The following is an 11735-nucleotide window of genomic DNA, read 5'->3' on the forward strand; positions in this document are numbered from 1 at the left end:
TGATGTACCAAAATTAACTGAAAGGAACGGCCACAGTCGTCGAGGACTTATTACATATCCTTGATGTAGAACGCCTTTGTAAATAATCTATAAGACAAGCTATAACGTGTGGAGCACAAACTGGAGTAAAACAAATGACCACTTTCCCAAGTCTCTTATCGGGTACATGCTCTACTGCCAACACTTCAAATTGAAGTTCTGAATTTATGGGCCGGGGCGCCGCCTTTTTTATTCCTCAATAACAGTGTCTGAAAGCTTTCAGGAGTGCTCTGCAACGGTAGTCTACAATATCACATTTAACACAGCATGATACCTATAACAATGAAATACTAGTCTCCTTTGCAGGCTGAATAAATAGTAGTAGAAGTCGGCCTAAAAGGGGATATAATTGGCCAGAGGAGTTTGCCGGCCACAGAGATTCCAGTTTGCCCGCACAAAAAGGATGGGTTTGTCCTTGGTGCTGATTGCGTAGTCTGTAAATTGTTTAGATACGATTTACAATGCAGATGCAAACTGGACCCTCCATGGCCGGCAAACTCTTCTGGCCAATTATATCCCCTTCTTAAGCCGGTTTCTACTACTCATTATTCAGCCCGCAGAGGAGTCTGGTGGAGACCATGAAATACAAAAGTTTCTGAAAATAGTTAAACCTGGTTGGCATTATTCAATGAAAAAAGACGTTTGGACCCAAACTACACTCTTCTATTTGTTTCCAAACGTGTTTTTCATCGAACAATGCCTGTCACGTTTGACTGTTTTCAGGAACTGTTGTTTCTTGTTGTCATTGGAATCAAGCCGTCCTTAGATAAAACTTAAAGGCACAACCTTCTGGCTCATTATGATTTTATTCTGGAATTCACTGCACATAGTTTGACAACATAGGCCAACAACATGATGATAAGGAATGTGACCGTATTGTCACTACATATCTGTTAACATAAACAAATCAATGTCATTACATGTATATATTCTTGGTTATGGTGATTTAAACATTCATCTTTGAGTTGTTTTTTCACAATGTTATCATATAACCAAATACAACAGAGAAGATACAATTCAGAGCACATGTTGACTCAATATTATCCTGAATTAGGAATTCATGTAGTTTCTTTCCTGAGGTATCTTATGAACAGGAATGGAAGTTATATTAACTTCCCAAAGCCCCTGTCACACACTTAGCTGAATATGGCCTCCAGAATACTCCTGATCTCCCTCTAACCATGGTTAGGAGTAGGTCGGGAGCCAGGTTAGCTGTGGTTGGCTGGTGTTCAGTGAGATTTGTTACTGTTTGGCTGCACCAGATGAATGTTTCAAAATGTTTGAAACATTCAGGTGTGGACAAGGTTCGGCCATGGTTGGCTGGTGTTTATGAGTAGATCACAAGTGGTCAGGGCATAATTGAGGGCCAAGCTTGACTCAATAATCTCAAATTTGACTCAATTTGTGTAAAAAGGTAGGTGTGGCCTAAATCTGCTCCCCAAAATCAGCCAACCTTGGTTAGTTGGTGGTCAGGTTCTGAATGTGTAACAGGGGCTTAATTAAAGAGCAGCCTGCAACTGTGTGTTATCCTAGCATGTACTTGGAACAGTTTCTGTTTCTCCCATGAAGTCTTTAGAGGCCTTCCTGTCAAGTCTGATTTTCGTGGTTTCTGGATCAAGCAAGGGTAACATGAAGGAATGACTTTCCACAGCATGTGCCTTCAGACCTAGAAAATGGTCGAACAGACTTTTACATTCAGGGCACTGCCACCTCACTTTTCTGGAATACTTGGTTCTTGTGGCCTCTTCTGACAGACTTTTCTGTTTTAGTCGCATCAGCTGACTTTTGGTCCACGCCTTTCCTGGTTTAGGAAGGAGGAGCCGTTTAGTAGTTGCGTGTGCCTGCACTTGTTCTGGGAGATCCTTGTGTGGTGGATCTTTTTCCTCTGTCTGCATGTTCTTGCCACGTTTATGCAGCACTCTGTGCAGTGTTGTTTTCCCAACATTTGTACTGGGTATAGTGTCCTGAGATTCTTTGTCATCCACTGGGTCCAACCCTGGAGAGGATGCTGCTTGTTGCTGTGTCTTCTTCTCAGGAATGTTCAGTGTGAGAAGTTTGTCGGGGTGTTTCATCATGACGTGAAACTTCAGGTCCAAGAAGTTGGAGAACGGCATGTGGCATTCCGAACACCAGTGTCGCCTTATGTGCCGGGTGTTGGCTTTCTGCAGCAAATCTCCTTTTCCATTGGTTTCAGTCAAACCGTTGGATGAGCTACTGCTGTGGTCTAACCTTTCCTTTTTCACAACATGTTCCTGGTCGACAGTTTTATCATTACTGACTTCACTCTGATGTACAGAAGACCCTAACAGTGCAGCCTGTATCAGCCTGTGTCCGGTCGACAGAGTTTTTTCAATATTCCCATCTTCGGTGTTGAAGTCTTCAGGAGGCGCACTGGTCTTTTCCATCTTTACAGTTGACGTTTTTTCCAGGACTAGTTTGGTTATGTCCTCTTGACTGTACCTGCAGACTTCTCCAAAGAATGAGGGGTGGTACATCAGGACGTGCTTCTTGAGATCTAGCCATGTCTTACAACGTGTCTCACAGTTAGCAGGGCAGGGGATACCCCACAGAGTCTTCTTGGAGTACCCACTGAGCTTGCTAAGCTGCACGGGTTTCGTCTTTTCACCTTCGCTGGATGCATGTACAGGCTCTGTCACTTTCAGGTTCAAAGGATCCGTTACCTCAGCAAACTGTGCAAATTGCCCTGGATGGTGTTCCAGAACATGCCGCTTCCGTTCAATCTCCGTGCTGAAGCCTGTACCACACTGGGGACAGAGATGCATCTTTCCCCGAAACTTGCTGGCTCTTGTATTGACCAGCACCTGCAGGGCAGCGCTGTAGCTGTTTCCCCGGGTGTGGTGCTCCACCTGCAGATGCGTCATCTTTGCCTCAGGTGTGCTGAAGCCCATGCCACACTCTTCACACAGGTGTCTGTACGGTACACTGTCTTTCAGGACAACAAACTCACCAAATCTCTTCACTACAGGATCAGATGCCAAAGGCCTCAACACGTCCGTGAACTTGGCAGGATGCTGTTTAAGGAAGTGACTCTTCAGCTCGATGGGAGTGCCGAACCCTGCGCCACACTCCGAGCACGACACGACCGTGGGCGCGCTCGGTGGAGGAAGTCTGTACGGAGGTTCATCGTCTGGTTCGCAGACCTCCCCGAGCTTTGATGGATGTTCCAACAGGACGTGCTGTTTCAGACGAGACAGGGCCTTGAAATAAGCACCACAGGCTGGACATTTACGCTTCATTGCCCTTGCTCTGTGAACTTTGGTGTTGGCTGCTATGATCTCATTATAGTTACTGCTGCTTGCTCCCTTGGAAGAATCCTTCACTCTGCCTGGGCCAGGTACAAATGATAACACACTGCTATCACCAACAGGGGCACTGTCTCTGCACACTTCAGCAAGCCCCCCAGGATGCTTTGCCAGTGCATGCTTCTTCAACATCATCAGGGATCTAAATTCTTTGGTACATATAGGGCACTTTCTGGTATACTTGTTCTTACCCCTTCCTTTAGGCACTTCTTTTGTCCACAGATCCATTAGTTGATGATCTGCAGTAGTGCTGGGGTGTTGTACATCCCTCAGGTTGAAGTCTGACAGCCTCTCTGGGTGACACTGCAGATCGTGCATTTTGCGCTCTACAAGCAATGCAAATGTCTGATGGCATAGAGAACATCTATGTCCTCGCTTTCTGCTCTGCACTTTTGTGAACTGTTCATACGATGTTGACAGCACAGAGCCATCTGCCGAGGGCTCGCTGTAACTGTTTACTTCATTGTTTCTTGGAACTTTGTGCACACTAAGGTCTAAAATTTCACCGCTCACTTCTTGCTTTATAGACTTCCTTATCCTCAAGTCCAAGGACCCATCCTGAGCAAACTGATCCTCCTCTGGTCTATCAGACTCCAATCCAGTCATTTCTAGATCTCTTTCATGACTTCTTCCCTTTGGAGACCTACTTCTCCCTCTCTTCAGTTTATAGTGTGGTTGCCTTGCTCTCTTGCTTCGTCTGTAAGGGTTGCCCCTTTTTTTCATCTGGTCCCTGTTGGGCCACTCAAAGTCGGGGAGCTTTTCCGGGTGAACCCGCATCACATGCATCTTCAGATCCATGAACATCTTGAACGTGGACTCGCATTCTGTGCAGTAGATCAGCCCAGGTCTGCCCTCTCCTCCAGCCACATCGGGGCCATCAGGAGGTTTGGTGCCGGGAAAGTCATCAGCTGGCCAGTTCAGCAGGGGAAGCTTCTCTGGGTGGTGACGTAACACATGCATTTTGAGGTCCACGTGGCTTCTGAAGGTCTTGTTGCAATCCACACACATCTTAACTTTAAATAAAGCTGCTGTTTTCCCCTTAGCACTTTTATCCAGAACTTCTTCACTCAAGCTATTGTCGCAATTTGATGAGGTCAGGGTCTGAAAGTCTTTCAGTCCCTGGTCAGTCAATGGTTGTATGTCTTCAACACCCTTCTCTGTCCCAGTGCCCATACCTGCCTCTTCCCATGAGTTACTGTCAACTCTCATCCGCTTTGGTCGGGTGTTCTTCCTCCTGGTAGATGATGTTTTTTCCACAAGGTATCCTTCATCATGCTCATCCAATCTTCTTTTTATTCCCATCTTTGTATCTGTGCCGGGAATCTGTGAGTTACCACTGAGACCTTTTCGTAAGTCGGCATTCTTTCCTGCGTTTGCAGCCTGTTTCAAGTAGAAGCTCAATGGAACTGGATCCACACCTTTGTCTACAGTCTCTTTCTTCACTTTTTCCTGAAGTAGTTTAGAAGGAGCTGGTGAACTTTCCTCATTCTGGACATCCTGTCCGTACTCATGCAGATCATTGGGTTCTTGTTTCACTTTAACACTTAACTGCTTTGGACCTTTATCATTTTGGACTTCTAATGCAGAAGGGGTACTATCCTTAGCCTCCCAGGTCTTTTTACCATGGTTCTGCATTGGCACATATGGTTTTCTTTCTGCACCTTCAATATTCGCATCGCATTTACCTTTAGCTGACAAATCTAGAGCAGTTTCTCTATTTCCATCAGAGAGTTCTCCGCTGCCATTTAACACTGACTTTGGTACCCCAGCACTATTTACTGTTGTCACTGACACAGGGTTCTGTGCAAACTTGATACTGTGTGTTAGAGGTAGCAGGCCCTGAACAGTTGTTTGTATCTTGTCCTTTAGAGACATGCAGCTGTTTTTGGTCCTCTTAAACTCCTCCTCTGTGATGTCGGGAAACTGCAGGGAGATGGAGCGAAAGTCAATGTGTTCTCCTCTCTCCACCGTGGCCTGGATGACCTGTCTGGCCTCCAAGATGTCGTCTTCTCCATCAATGTAGGGAAGGTGGGAGGGGTGATGGAGAAGGAAGTGCATCCTCAACTCAATGGAATTCTTAAAGACGTCATAACACTCAAAACAAGAGTAGCAGCGATTGCCCATCCTGGTTGTCACTTTCTTTGTTGGCACCTTGTTGGCAGGATGGCCAGCTATGGTACTTGTGCTGCCATCACCTTCTTCTACAGTTCTACTGTCACCTCTACTGGCTTGGACAGCTTTTGGATTCTCGTCCTGTGTTTCAGCATTGATATTGCTGTCCTTACTGTCCTTCTGCTGTGTCTGTGCTGTACAGCTGTCTTTCTTGTCAGATGAGAAGCTGTCTACAGGAGCTATAGGAGAAGAAATTATACAGTTACTATATGTTTCTCCATTGACACTCTTTAGCTATACATGCACAGACAGACTCACAGACTCTCAGCTAAAAATAAAATGTTATAGCATATGACTACCTGGAAAAAAACAGGCAAAAAGACAGTTTCCCTCATACTCTATTAGTATAAGTGTTATAAATGTGCAAATGTGTTTACGCCAATGAACATCAAAACCAGAGATAGTTCCCTACCCTGCACACTTGGTAAGTTTGAAGACAATGATGCTGTATCAGTAGCTGTGCCAGAAATAGAAGAATCCGATGTACCTGCATGAGCAAAATGAAAAATGTTACTCCAATAGCATGTTATTCCATTGCTCCAACATACAAATAATGCAAAGAGAGATGATAATGATTTCAGGTAGGTTAATATTAATATCAAATGCTTAAATCAAGCTTTTCTACATCTGAAATCCATTTTGATGAAAAAGACTTAACTTGTATATTCAGTTTCCTAGTCTATGATGTCTATCCTCCAAGAAGATTTTGGGAACCCAAACTGAATGTCAGATAACTCATCCCAGTCAACCCTGCGCTACTTCCTCGTCAACTTGACCTGTCTTTGGCCAACTTGACCATGGTGTTGGGCCTAGTTGACCAGATTTGCTGTGGGCTGAGTTGGTTATGATCTGAGTCGTCTGGACCCCCCCAAACTCACCTGTTGCCTCTGCAGGCTTCATCTTTTTGTACTCTTCAATGAGACTGAGAAGGAAGGGGTTGGCAGTCTCCTGTGGAGCCTTGCCGTGGAAGATGGTGTACAGGATATCCAGGTGTTCCCTCAGGAGCAGCGCGTTCCTGTACTTGTGGGGGGACTGGGCTCTCAGACGATGGGCCATGGCCGAGGAGAACAACCTGCGCAGAATCCTGCAGGGTCGGGATAGAAAAAAATTTCATCCTTGTTTGAAATCATCCAACCACAAACACATTTGATAAAGAAAAGTACAATTGTAAAGACATAATGTTATGGCAAAATTGTGACTTGAGTGAGTACAATTTACTACAAAAAACAAAGAACCTATACAGTATACTAACCTGGAGTTGGGAACAACTGAGTCCCCACTGTTTCTTCCTGCCATTTGTTTCTGTAACCACTCCAGATTGTACACAGCATCTGTCTGCACTGTCTCACTTTGGCCCTGTATCAACATACAGAAGAACATTATTAGGAAACATTGTCTCAAGAACTTATGTGAGCTACCTGTTGCAAGAAAGTCATTAACAGCTTTGAAAATCTATCCAGTTGTTTTTCTGATCTTATTACGTGGATGTCTAACCTTCATTAGCCTATCATATGCCTATGGACCTATACAAGTTCAGTGTTTAGTCCAAATGAAAAGATCATTATGATTGATGCATTTTTCTACAATACATGTGTACTTGTATATTTAGTGTTGTTCAACATAAAATACAAGTACATTGATGACTGGCCTACGTATACCCCTTAGCCCTTGTGTCTGGATCACTTCCTGGTTGTCCATACAAATTCATGATTCACGTAAGAGCTACATGTGTACATGTATAACTCATCGGCCACAAATTGTCTAAAACATTAGAAACATTCAAGATTTTTAGCTTCTATTGAAAGGTTTTAATCACATGTCTTTTGGCCATGTATTGCCATAAAGTGCCCTACGGCATAGCCCTACGTCCCAACAAATTATGTTTTGACAACTCTAACCCTACAAAATGTATCTTGGAAACTGATATAGGGGTGTTGGCACATTACACTATTATAGTATTAAGGGCTGCTCCTATACCAACATTATTCAGCATTCAGCCCACTGAGATTAAAAGAGAGACAGCTTTGATGTGTGTCATAAAACTTATATAACTCTTACTCTGTATTGTATAACATTATGAATTACCATGATGTATTGTATAACATAACATACTCTGCAACTGCAAGAGTCTACATGTATTATATAACATATTATATAATGTGATGAAGATGATTAAGGCCAGCCTTTGCACATTTACCGATAGATGTTTTGTTTTTATAATACATGTAATACACTGTCCTAAATAGCTGTTAGGATCATACACATATGTGTACTTGTACCAAGAACATACACATACATGTATGTGTACTTGTACCAAGAACTCTCACACAATGTGACTTTGGCCCACTCTAGACGAAGCATTTCGCGACAGCGGCGATATTTCCCGCTGTCGGGACGCCGCTGTCGCGACGTCTTTATACACACAAATCTCTTTGCATCGAACATCGAACATCCGAATGTTCTAACGCGTGAAATCCAAAATGGCGGGGAGCCGCCAATGTTTTTCCTCGCCGTGTGTCAGATGTTTTTCTTTATGTTAGTCACTCGCGTCTTGTCCAATATGAGGCGACGAGCAAGGGGTGCACGCAAGAGACGGTTGAGATACCGGGAGATGTTGCTGACACGTCGCGCCCTGCTTACCTCCCCGCTGCCATTGCTTTGGCAAAAGGTGGTGATCCTGTCCACCGGAGGATCTGGCGATACGTTAAGAAACCCGCGACCTTTTGGCAAAAATTTGTTCAAGGCACACTGTGCGATACAGAGTTTTACAGGCGCTTCAGGATGTCGAGGGGAACATTTTAGATGCTCTGTGACAAACTGAACCCTGACCTCCCGCTGTCGCGAGTTCTCTATACGCACTTTAAGTTGTCGGGGACTCCCGCTGAGTTGTCGGCCGACAACTTTGGAGCTGTCGTCAGAAAATTTCATGACAGCGGGACTACGCTGTCGGGAATCCTCTCTAGACGGCGTTCCTGCTGTCGGCGTGCCGCTGTCGGCAGTTACCGCTGTCGCGAAATGCTTCGTCTAGAGTGGGCCTAAGTTTTATAAAAGGCATTGTAGCTTTGGCCTACCTGAGCTGGTGGACTGTCAGAAGTGTCCATGTTCCATCCCACGTTGAGGGAAGACCTGTCCTGTTTACTGGCTTTTAGTTTTTTCCACTCAGAAGTCCCCTGGTCCATGTTGTCAGCACTGTCTGTGTCAGCAGCTATATCCATGTTGAGTCACTGTACAACTGTTACGGTAAAGAGAACAGATATTAGGAACAATATTGGACTACGTGTAATGTTAAGTTTGTTCAACAGTTGTATATCATGTCACTGTTACAAGATCTGACTTCATCCTGGACTTCATCTGTGTTGGTAGAACTTCTAGAAGCATGTAAAAACTGTAATTTCCAACACAAGAAATTGGACTTACCAAAATTTTCTAATCTACAACTCCACACGGAGCCCAACTTTTTTTGCACCAGACTATTAAAGAGGCCATTTACATTAGGGCATTGCAACCATCCCTCAACAAAGACGGGAGGTGCCACAGACTTTCTGCAATATAACATGTCATAGAAGCTCTGGATTGCTCATTCTTTGACAGACTGCAGTTGAAAATTTGGATAAGTCTGATTACAGTTACTGCTTAAGCTCACTTAACAAAATAAACCCAAACAAAAGAAAATATCAAAGAATATTGGCATTAAGCATATTCTCATGGTTCTTCATCATTCATGGTTGCATGTTATAGTTATGAGGCTTACTATAACTTATAAGTTACATTCTGCAGAGTGAAACAGGAGACACCTAGCCTCGCTGCAGTGAACCAGTCATAATTGCCCTGATGAAGATGACGGGTCATCAATTCATCAGCTCTTGTGTTAAACAAGTGGGTGTCAATAAAGAACTTTGATATTCAATCATTCCCCTACTTGATGAAAATATTCCTGAGGGTATCATCATATACTACTGGTATCTAAAAAATATGTGCTGAATCATAGCCCAGAGGCATTATAATCATTATGCAGTAAGGATATGCATGAAGGGTATTGAATAAAGCAAGGTTAATGGCAAAATCCTATAGGCTCCTATCATACCATTTGGGGCTATCATAGGATGCCTTGGTCTGTTGTTTTTTCGCCCTGTCGCTTCATATGAACATGTAACCCATGCATATTCATGTTACGTTATGTTCAACAACAAAAGCCCAGACCACCACTTCCTTTTCAATCTGCACAATGTAACAACCATGGGACCTCATTGGCTAGGGAAACAACAACAAGGATAAGATTTGCGATCGATGGAGGCAGCCATAACGATTACATCCTGCCGTTATCAACGACGTCATACCCGGATCATCTTAGGATGTAATTTACCCCCCTCCCTTGGTATTCCGAGCAAGGCGACAGCGAGCGAGCTTCAACAAAATTTATTTGTCTGCTCCTAAGTTACTTTTCCCAATCGACCCCGGTACAGGTACAATTATGAGGTAATCGGGTGTAAAAATCTAACCCACTAACCGTGCACTGAAAGCTCCGCGACATCAAACCACCGTCCCGACATTAACCCGAGCAGCAGACACAAAGGAACAAGCAAAAACACGTCAACGTAAATCGAAACATATGACTCAAACGGAAGCAACAATGACGCACAAGAACGTAACTCCGTAACCATTTCCGGGTCACAAGTTGAAAGGTCAGCTCAGCTTGATCTACTTCCGCTCATGATGGAGAATTTGTTGTAGCTGTTGACTTCAGGTATACAAAAACTTCTCCTTCATTTGCGCTGTCCTAGAGGTTAAATGTAGACCAGGTACGTACACGGTGGTTCTTAATACACGTCTTAGAACAAGTGGAAGGAATTGGGAGGCATCGTAGTTGCTGTTTTGAGGTCGTAGCTTTGCACATATTTCAGAAAAAGGCTGGCGGTTTTTCGCGCAAAAAATTATTTGCCCCCTCCTTTCCTTTGATGACCATGTGTTAAAGAGTTTAACGGCGCGCTAGAAGAATATATATATGAGGATGCTGAAATTTCAGAAGTTCCATTTTTCCTTACGTAATTACGATAAATAAGCTATTCGCGAGCTATGATTCTTGTAAATTACGATTGCGTACCTATTAAAATGGGGCGTGGGCGGGAACACGGGGTTATGATAAACATCTAAGCAAGGACAAAACTTTTTCAGGCGCTGTAAATTTTTCTATCCGATGTTTCAAACTGTGTGGCATACTTCTTGTCTCGATTCCAATTCCAAGAACCAACACCTTTTTCTTGACTCTGACGACCTTTCTAAGGCCCCGTTCATGATTGGATATCTGTTGCGAATCAATTCGATTTAAAAAAATAAATCGATTCATTTAGGAACATGAACGCTCCAAACCAGTTCCGTTGCGATTTATTCTGAACCACCTCGCGAGGTGGTCTGAAACGATACAATACGCATTCGTAGAATTGTAATCATGAACGCGCGGATGCGAATCGTTCCGGTTCGACGCTGTACTTCCGGGTACGTGGGGGCCACGGTCGGCCATAGTTTGCGGCGCAGTGGCTTGTAGTGCGGAAAATTCTACTTGAATCGTACACTTGACATCGAGTTCTAATTACTGGTCGACTGAGGAAACGGGAGTTCCGATATTGACTTGGGTAAATCAGGAGATCCAGAGGAAACTGGATGGTGTGTACTAGAGCCTACCCTGGGCGCGAGGGCGAGTGGTAGCCCAACGGGGACGTTGGGGCAGCGGACCGTGGGGGTTTGCGCCAGATGCGTCCGGGGCACAGCCTATGCCATGGGGAGGACATGAGTCGGGAACGAGCGACCACTCGCCCGGACAGGCGTAAACTCTCCGCCTTACGAGCCCGGTTCTCAGGAAATATTCAAAGAAATTGTGATATACATATGAAATGAAAGTCAATTCGAGGTGTGAAACCGTTTCCAGTGTGGGTTCAAGTTTTGAATCACGGACGCAAAAATATATTCCGCTTCGATTCGGATCGTGGCCAAACCGAAACACATTTCAATCATGAACGAGGCCTAAGACGTCACATGTGCTACCCAAGGCCGTTTCCTTGTTGTAATTAAACAAAACTTTTCAGGCGCTGTAAATTTTTCTATCCGATGTTTCAAACTGTGTGGCATACTTCTTGTCTCGATTCCAATTCCAAGAACCAACACCTTTTTCTTGACCCTGACGACCTTTCTAAGACGTCACATGTG

General features: G+C 44.2%; 2 protein-coding genes across 2 annotated transcripts in view; one reads left to right on the top strand and one right to left on the bottom strand.

The window, feature by feature from the left end:
• Nucleotides 1-1217: 1217 nt before the first annotated feature.
• LOC109477247 lies at nucleotides 1218-6887 on the bottom strand. The gene is made up of 4 exons (XM_019778327.1): nucleotides 6787-6887; nucleotides 6413-6618; nucleotides 5947-6021; nucleotides 1218-5713 (listed from the first exon to the last, which is right to left on the bottom strand). Exons 1-4 carry the CDS (start codon nucleotides 6828-6830, stop codon nucleotides 1569-1571), a joined length of 4470 nt encoding a protein of 1489 aa, XP_019633886.1. The 5' UTR covers nucleotides 6831-6887; the 3' UTR covers nucleotides 1218-1568.
• A 3756-nt stretch (nucleotides 6888-10643) lies between these two features.
• Nucleotides 10644-11735, top strand: part of LOC109476963 — a 9755-nt gene continuing 8663 nt past the window's right edge. The window contains exon 1 of the mRNA XM_019777981.1: nucleotides 10644-10650. Within this exon, the coding sequence (XP_019633540.1) occupies nucleotides 10644-10650 (7 nt within the window). The remainder of the gene's footprint in view (nucleotides 10651-11735) is intronic.

This window comes from Branchiostoma belcheri, unplaced genomic scaffold, assembly GCF_001625305.1.
Source record: "Branchiostoma belcheri isolate BF01 breed outbred unplaced genomic scaffold, Haploidv18h27 scaffold4, whole genome shotgun sequence".
NCBI classification, from domain to species: domain Eukaryota; kingdom Metazoa; phylum Chordata; class Leptocardii; order Amphioxiformes; family Branchiostomatidae; genus Branchiostoma; species Branchiostoma belcheri.